The sequence below is a fragment of the Triticum aestivum genome, unplaced genomic scaffold (genome assembly GCF_018294505.1).
Source record: "Triticum aestivum cultivar Chinese Spring unplaced genomic scaffold, IWGSC CS RefSeq v2.1 scaffold173975, whole genome shotgun sequence".
Lineage (NCBI taxonomy): Eukaryota > Viridiplantae > Streptophyta > Magnoliopsida > Poales > Poaceae > Triticum > Triticum aestivum.
Window position 1 is genome coordinate 1 of NW_025230259.1, and position 8,555 is coordinate 8,555.

General features: G+C 50.6%; 2 protein-coding genes across 2 annotated transcripts; both read left to right on the forward strand.

The window, feature by feature from the left end:
- Window positions 1–178: 178 nt before the first annotated feature.
- LOC123175464 (proteinaceous RNase P 1, chloroplastic/mitochondrial) lies at window positions 179–643 on the forward strand (the record flags this gene model as incomplete). The annotated part of the gene is given in 1 exon segment (XM_044590212.1): window positions 179–643. A coding segment is annotated over 1 exon segment (148 nt), but the record flags the coding sequence as incomplete, so codon positions are not given.
- Window positions 644–1,248: 605 nt separating this feature from the next.
- On the forward strand, window positions 1,249–2,690 carry LOC123175465 (protein STAY-GREEN LIKE, chloroplastic). Its single transcript, XM_044590213.1, has 3 exons — window positions 1,249–1,591; window positions 1,667–2,158; window positions 2,284–2,690. Exons 1-3 carry the CDS (start codon window positions 1,454–1,456, stop codon window positions 2,386–2,388), a joined length of 735 nt encoding a protein of 244 aa, XP_044446148.1. The 5' UTR covers window positions 1,249–1,453; the 3' UTR covers window positions 2,389–2,690.
- Window positions 2,691–8,555: the final 5,865 nt, after the last annotated feature.

The following is an 8,555-nucleotide window of genomic DNA, read 5'->3' on the forward strand; positions in this document are numbered from 1 at the left end:
CCACCAGGAAAACTTCAGAGAGACCGCCTTCTCCGCCTCCCCAAGCTCGCGCCACCAGCAAAACTTCGGAGAGACCGCCTTCTCCACCGCCCCAAGCTCGCGCCACCAGGAAAACTTCGGGGAGACAGCCTTCTCCACCTCCCCAAGCTTCGGCCACCAGGAAAACTTCGGGGAGACAGCCTTCTCCATCTCCCCAAGCTTCGGCCACCAGGAAAACTTCAGAGAGACCGTCTTCTCCGCCGCCCCAAGCTTCAGCCACCAGCAAAACTTCCGAAGGACCATCTTCTCCACCGCCCCAAGCGAGGTTAAGTGACCTTGGCTGGTAGCCTTTGCTAGACCTCATGTGATGGGGGTGGGGTGCATGAGCATATAGCAGAAGTAGAAAAATAGCACCCAGATTTGGGCCTATTTTATTTTAGATTTACTATAAACAGGGCCACAGGTGCACCCTATAGCTAGCAGCTCTTGATTGAGGCTGAGATTATGAGCCACCAACATCTGTGACTGAAGTTAGTCCTTAGTTGCCCATGGAAATAAATTTTTTGCTTGCTGTAACAAGGTGATTGGTGAACGTGGATGGTTTTTTTACCCTATGAACTCGTTGTACTCCCACAAGAATTTGGTATCATCATGGTGTAATTTACTGCTTGTGTCACTGGTAATTTGGCAGTAGAAACAACTGTTTTTTACAGTCATTTTTAGATGGTTGTTGTTAGATGTCCTTGATGGAACCGGATCCTCTAACATCCTCAAGGGATGTCACATAAGCTACCGTAACCGTGACATCTCTCCTTCACATCCATATGGTTAAGCCTAAAATATTTGTAGCAAATTACAAATCTACTGTAGACATTTACAAAAATTACATATAAACAAAATTATAGTGCAATAAAATTATTTGTTGATTTATTTTTGTACATGCTACAGTAAATCCGCACAGTGTGTGCTACAGTAATCCTGCCATTCCTTCTTCGCTTTACACACGCATTTCACTGTAGCTTCGTGACATCCCTTGATGATGTTAGAGGATCCACTTCCGTCCTAGATGTAGCTGGTGTGAGAAAAAAACTGGGTGTGGTGGTGGGTCCCTTGGTGTCAGTGAGGGTACTGGGTGCTGCGTTATCCATGCATGTACAGGGCAGCGAATGGGAGCGCGCCACGTATGAGTCTAACAGTGGAGCCCGCCGGTGCGTCGTCCACAGCCATGGAAAAGACTAGGGGCAAGCGGCAGCCATGGATTGCTGCCCACCCAATCCACCTCTCTGCTTTCTCTCTCTCTTTCTCGTGCAGCTCACGCAGCAGCCACGTACATCTCTCTCTCTCACACCTCTTGTGCCAAGCACGCGGCACCACCGGCCACCGGAGGAGGAGGAGAAGGAGCTTCGGCGGGTGGCTGGCCGGAGGAGGATGCCACGGCGAGCAGGGGCCACCCGTTGTTGATGCGACGTTCCCAATGGCGTCGCGCAGCGCCGCGCTCTGCTTCTCCGCCGCGGCCACTGGCGGCGGCGGCGGCAGGGGCAGGAGCCGGAGGCGCTTCTTGGTCGTCTGCTGCAACGGCGGCCGGAGATCCGACCTGCTCTCTTCCTCCCTGGTATGTCCAAGTAACTTGGTTTCGATTCTTCTTCTTGTTGTCCGGCGAGCTCACCTTCTCCGTGTCTGTGTCCAGGCGGCCAAGGTGCTGGGCGCGCCGACGACCTTCGACGCGGCGAAGCTGACGGTGCAGCACGCCGCCGGTCCCGCAGCGTTCCCGAGGGCCTACACCCTGAGCCACTGCGACTTCACGGCGAACCTGACACTGGCAGTGTCGGAGACCATCACGAGCGAGCAGCTCCGGCAATGGGGGTGGCGGCGCGACGACGTGTTCGCCGAGTGGAAGGAGATGACCTGCACCGGCGGGCCGGGCGGCGGGGAGATGACGCTGCACCTGCACTGCCACGTGAGCGGGCCCAACCCGCTGCAGGAGCTCGCCGCCGGCTTCCGCTACTACGTCTTCTCCAAGGAGCTGCCGCTGGTGCTCAAGGCGGTGGTGCACGGCGACGCCGCCCTCTTCGCCGCCCGGCCCGAGCTCCTGGACGCCCGCGTCTGGGTGCACTTCCACTCCTCCTCCCGCAAGTACAACCGCATCGAGTGCTGGGGCGCCCTCCGCGAGGCCACCAAGGTGCTTCTTCCTCCTCCTCTTCTGTCATGATGTATTTGCTTATTGTTGCATCTACTACTAATTGTGTGATGATCAATATATTGAGCAATTCTAATGTGGTTGGGGGATATATGAATGGATTGCAGAGGAGTCTGCTGGATGGGGAGCTCATCGACGAGCTCCAGAGCGAGATCACCAAGCGACGAAGAACATGGAACATATTCAACGCCCTCGTCTCGTTTCTGCTATGATCGGATCGGATCTCCGATCCGGTAATCCGGTCCGGGTATATATGTGCATGTACATTGAGAAAGATTTGAGAGATAGAGTAAGCAATGTGTTGCATTGCTCGTGAGAAAGAGAGAAAGAAAGAATTATGCTTTCATTTCATTCTTTTGCTCTGTCTGGTCATTCTTTGCCTTGTTGGCAAGAGAGGAGGAACTCTAGACACCATTCTTCAGTTCTTGACATGTACATTACTGGCACTGCCAACCAAATTGGTGCATTCGTTCACCTTGTTATAAGCAAGCATTTGACCCCCTTGTTTATCGAATGCTGACGACATTTGCTGATTTGATTTCGACTGCTACCCACCATCTGTTTTCTATCGTTTCTCACCAGCAGGGCACCATTCCTGTTGCAAATTTCTCAAGATATATATCTCCAATTGGGTTTCAGGACTGGAATAAACACAGCACAGCAGTGTGTCTTTCAACTTCCTTGTTTGAGCTACTATTGCCTTGTAACGATCCTCTATGCTAAGCTGCAACAAAGCTAGCTTGCTTTCTTTGATTAGTATGGACATACTGCTTCAAGGTTTGTTGGTGGGAAATTTACAGTCAGCTTAGATTGTTGCGTATGGCTCAGACTCTGTTTTGTGGTTGCAACAACGGTGAGTGGATGAGCTTTCTAGGATGCTTTGTTATGAAAAAGCAATAGTAGCTGTGAATTGAATTATCGCTAGTCCGAATTGAATTATCGCTAGTAGCTGCACATGTTCTCCAGGATAGATTGTTTTGAAAGAAATTTAGTTGCGCCGTGTGACTCCCTCTGTAAAGAAATATAGAGGGACTATGCTTCTAAATATAAGCCTTTTTAGAGATTTCAATATGGACTACATACAATTTTAAAGTGTAGATTTAGTGATTTACTCATTTTGCTCCACATGTAGTCCGCATTGGATTCGCTAAAATGACTTGTATTTAGGAACCGAGTGAGTAGTTGGTTATAAGTAACTAAAAACAAATTTGGTTTGCATGGTTCAGACCTTCTCCACCATAATGTAGTGCATATACATTTTTTTATCAGGTTTATTGAGAAAATTATCAATATATCTACAATGCAAAACATATTGTTCAAATTTGTGTCTTATGACGTATGTATTGATGTGTATCTGATACTCTAGATGCACACATTTTCCTCTAATAAACTTAGTTATTTTTTTTGTAGATTTTCATTTCTAGAAAAAAGCTATATGCACTATATTGTAGTAACTATAGCAATTTGGCTTTCAAAGTTCCGACTTTCCATGTGAATGTTTTAGTTTCAAACTGCACCAAAGTCGGGTAAAGGTTAGTGCTTCTTGGTGAGCCCGCCCCCGTCATCCATCCGGCCTTCCCTAATAAAAAAGTATATATATACCCCTCTGAAGTTTCATGTTTGGGTTATATCACTCTCCCATCACACTTCCAAAACCAGGGTAATAAGCGTTTTTCTTCACTTTCCCTCCGCGGTTGGGACAAACTCTCCCCTCCAGGCTTCGCCAGTGAGCGCGTGTATTTGCCTCCACTCTGTCTGCCGCTCCCGCAGCCGGTGGTAGGGAGGAAAAACCCGGTGCCTCCACTCCGTCTAGTTGTTTAGGTTAGGTTTTTTAGTCCTCGCATGTGTGGCGTTCGGGCAGATGGCGGCGCTTCTTCTTCGAGATTGCCTCCCGTGGATCAATCCTCTTCGAGTTCGTCCATCTGGACATAGTCAACGAAACTTTGGCATAGATTTCTACCGTCATCTTGGGGTGGTGAAGTTAGGATTTTTAATTGTGCATGCGGCGACGGGATTTGGTGTCAGTTGCATCAGATTTATTTAAGGGTTCAATGGCGACCTCACCGCTCTCCTCGCGACGTGGATTTTATAGCAGGCTTTGTTAAGCCCGGCCCTAATCCGACTTCGACATGGCCTGGGGTACGTAGGGCTTTATAAAAACTTGTTTTTTATCCACAAATCTGTCCGATCCTCTCTTTAAGCGATGGGGCGCAAGCGACACCGAAAGAAGGCCGCCGCCGTCGCCGCCGCCCCGGCCCCGGCCCCGGCCCCCGTCGCCAGCCTCCCCGTGGATATGCTAGCCAACATCCACGCCCGCCTCAGCCTCCTCGACCGCCTCACCTTCGCCGCCGTCTTCCGCACCTCGCGGGACGCATTCAAGCCGGAGCCGCCCTGTCTCCTCCTGCCTGGCGACGCCCCGGAGACCGCCGCTCTCTTCTCCCTCGCCCAACGCCGCGCCGCAGCCGTGCGCTCCCCGGGGCCCGGCCACGCCGTCCTGGGCTCCTCCTCCCGTGGGTGGCTCGTCACCGCCGACGACCGGGCCCGGATGCACCTCGTCAACCCGGTCACCGGCGAGCGCCGCGCGCTCCCGGCCATCGACACCACCCCTCACATCTTCGCCCACCCCGGGCGCCACCACTTCACCGTCAACGTCATGTGGTTCCTCAGGGGCCCGCCGCCGTACCCCCACGGCACCATGACGTACACCGCCGAGAGGGTGCGCCACGCGCTCTACCGCAAGGTCGTCCTCTCAGATTCCGCGGACGTCGCCATGCTGATCACGGGGCCGGTGTACGGCGTCGCGGCCTTCGCCATGGCGGGGGGCGGCGCGTGGAGGCTGGCGCCCCCGCGCGACGGGGTCGAGCCGGTTGCCACGTCGGTGTCCGGCTCGTGGCACTCGCGCAACGGCGTGGAGGACGCCGTCCACCACGAGGGCAGGTTCTACTCAATCACGTACTCCGGCGAAGTGGAGGCATGGGAGGAGCGCGACGCCAACGCTGCCGGCGTGTTCACGAGCGCGGTGGTTGCGCCGAGCCTGCTGCTGCCGGCCAGTACGGACCATCGCAAGTACCTCGTGGTGGCGCCGGCCGGACGGCTGATGGTCGTGCTCAAGGAGACCACGGGTTGGCAGACCTGCTCCTTCAAGGTGCATGTTCTTGATGCCGGTAGGGAGGAGTGGAAGGAGACGGACGACATCGGCAACACCGCGCTGTTCGTTGCGGTGAACGGTTCCCTGTGCGTGTCAACGAGGGAGCACCCGGAGCTCAAGGCAGGCTGCGTCTACTACTACACCGAGGATGAGGATGATCTGGGGCCGTGCAAGGATGCACGCGATGATGAGGAGCATGGCATCAGGGTGTTCAGCCTCAAGGACCGCAGAACAGAGATGGTGGGGGGCCTCGGATGGCGCCGGAGCTGGCCGCCCCCGGCGTGGTTCATTCCTTCCATCCCATGATGATGGATAGGGGGAATGATTTCATAGCTTTATTATGTTGCATTACTATAGTAGATAGAGATGCCGTAGCAGGATTCCGAATTAAGGAAACAGTTTGGTTTGCAGCATCTTCTTTTCGCCCTTCAGATTGCAACACAACAAACAAAGGTGGAGTTGTTGGCCAGATTTTATTCTATGCTGTGATGATTGCAACCAAGATTATCACTTGACTATTGCCTTCTGCGGTTTCTGGATTAACAGGTTTAATTCAGAACTAAAACAGAAGAGCACAGTAATTATGATTGTTTATTTCGAAGCTAACAGAAAGCTGCACTTGTTTTCATACAGATATGGTAGTGTACTTCATTTAGCTCAGTAAATACAGATATGCATTTGGTTTGCAGCAGGGTTCAGACAGACCCAAGTTGTATTGCATTGTGTTTAGTCTAGCCTTTTGTGTTTGTCTTGCACTGTGGTTATTTCAAACTGCAACAAAGTTGTAATGGTTGGGGTTTCGGGAAGAGGTTTGAGAACTAAACACAATAGCTTGGTTTGCAACTTTCTTCTTGCCTTGTAATTATCGATCTATATCAAACTGCAACAGAGCTATTTTCAGACTTGAGGCTGCTTGCTATGAGAAGCTGCACATGTTCTTCATGACACATCATTCAGAAGGAACTACACTGTGTAGCAGCAGCAGAGGTACTAGCAGCTAAGGTAGATCATTAGACTCACTGAGGCAGAGAAGCAAGCAGGGTTCAGACTACTCCCCTGTCTTGGTTTTGCCTTGAGCAGAGTCAGCTGGGATTAGTTTGAACAATTAGGAACAATGAACAGGCAGGCCAGCCTCTCTAAGACATGTGGCATCCATGTGCTGCATCCATCATCAGTCTTTCATTTCATAGCACAAGAGTCTGTCATTGTGCATCTCTAAGACATGTTTGTTGCTGTCTTATGATTGCATATTTATGTTTTTCTTTCCTTTTTCAAGATAGCATAGTTGTCACACAAAAAAGAGTCGGAGTCCATATTAATTGTCAATAGCAAACGAAGAAATTGGTTATTTACCGAAAAGTTTACAAGTTTTCAGACGAATCTGCTAGATGGACGGCATGTCGATGAGCTGCACAGATCATCAAGGACGTGTTTGGTTGCCTGAAATTTCCTCGACCAGGCCCGCGCGAGAAGTTTGTGGCTCGTTTGGTTGCCCGCATACACTATTGGGCCTACATCGCATGAAATTTAAAGCAGCTATGGGCCCGTCTCGCTAGGAATGCTCGGATCGGCAATTTTTCCAGAGGCAGGCCCCCACGATGCACTTGGGCGGCGGGGGCTGCACGCGCCGAGCCACGCTTGTGAAGCCACATTGCTTCCTGAAGCGCCGGCAGTTATTACCTTCACCGCTCCCTCATCCCTCTCCCTTGTCCCCACTCTCACCGACGGCAGCGGCGGCGGCATGAAGCAGATCGGAGAACAGCAAGGCGACATCCGACCCCTACAAGGGCATCCACGGCATCACCTCCGGCACAACAATTGCGGTAAGCACTTTTTTCACCTTCTCACATACTCATTCGAATTGGATCCACGTTTAGGTTCGATCCGCGTTTAGGTTCGATCCGCGTTAGGGGAATGGGGAATGGTGTAAATTGCCATAGGAGTGATCATAACATTATCATGAGTTCGTACTACCGATAGATTAGATTTGAGGTTACCAGTCGGGATTGAGTATGAGGTATTACTAGGGGTAAATCTTACACAGTAGTCATAAATCTTAGCCTCGGCGACCCTCGAGGCGCTTGGAGTGGCGGTGCCCTTGCCCTTGTTTTTCTCCTCGAGCTGCATTACCGTATCTTCTTCCTCGCCGGAGTCTAGATCGATTGGCATGCTTCAGTGTCCTGGCTCTGGCGCCCTTACAACCATCGTCACCTCAACTTCTTTTCCACCTCCATGGCCACCGCTTCTTGTTCCTCCTCCACCACCACCACAGTCCTCGTCGTGAAGTACGCTGCGGCACGACGGTCATGAGGAGGCCTGTACTCTCTGTACTTGGCCCACTTTGACCTCTGTCGAGCGTCGCTGGAGTTGGCCTAATTCATGGCCTGATATGTTTGTTTTTACGACCATGTCCATCTGGGAAAAAATAAATACTCCTGGGTGTTGCATCCAAGCTGGAGATTTGAGTTGATACAGCTATGGTGAGCATAATTTAAGATGATACTCCTATATGCAACAAGCAGCATGAAAAGGATTAAGGGTGATGCCGCCAAGGAGGAGAAGCCAACAAAGCGAATCTGACATTTGGTTCGCTTGATCACTGAAAGGAATCAAGCTTGGCGGTTTTGCCAATTTCTGCTGCTGCTTCTTTTACTAGCACTAGCAGCATATAAAAAGATACTGGCTTGCAGCTTATTTCCTTTTCTCCCTTTTGAGCCGCAGCAGATGAATAGTTCAATTTATGTAATGGTTCATTACTCATGTATGGTTGCGGCCATGATGAGCCGCAGCAGATAATCCACATTTTGTAACATGTGTGCGATTATTCCTAGTAGTACATTTTATTGTTTTCACGCATGCAATATACTCCCTCCGTTCCTAAATATTTGTCTTTCTAGACATTTCAAATGGACTACATACGGATGTATATAGACATATTTCAGAGTGTATATTCAGTTATTCACTCATTTTGCTTTGTATGTAGTCACTTGTTGAAATCGACAAATATTTGGGAACGGAGGGAGTACTTGTGAATTTGTGATTGAGGATGCCGGTATATATTCGTCTCGTTCCGTATTTGATTCATTCGTTTTCATGACTGGGTCCAACCTGGGCGTTCTCGCCAAGGAGAAGCCAACAAAGCGAGATTGGTTGGTGATTCCGCCCACAATTTGTATGTATGTGAAGGTCATTATTCATTAGGCTCGTCCTCACATTCTCATCCATCCATTA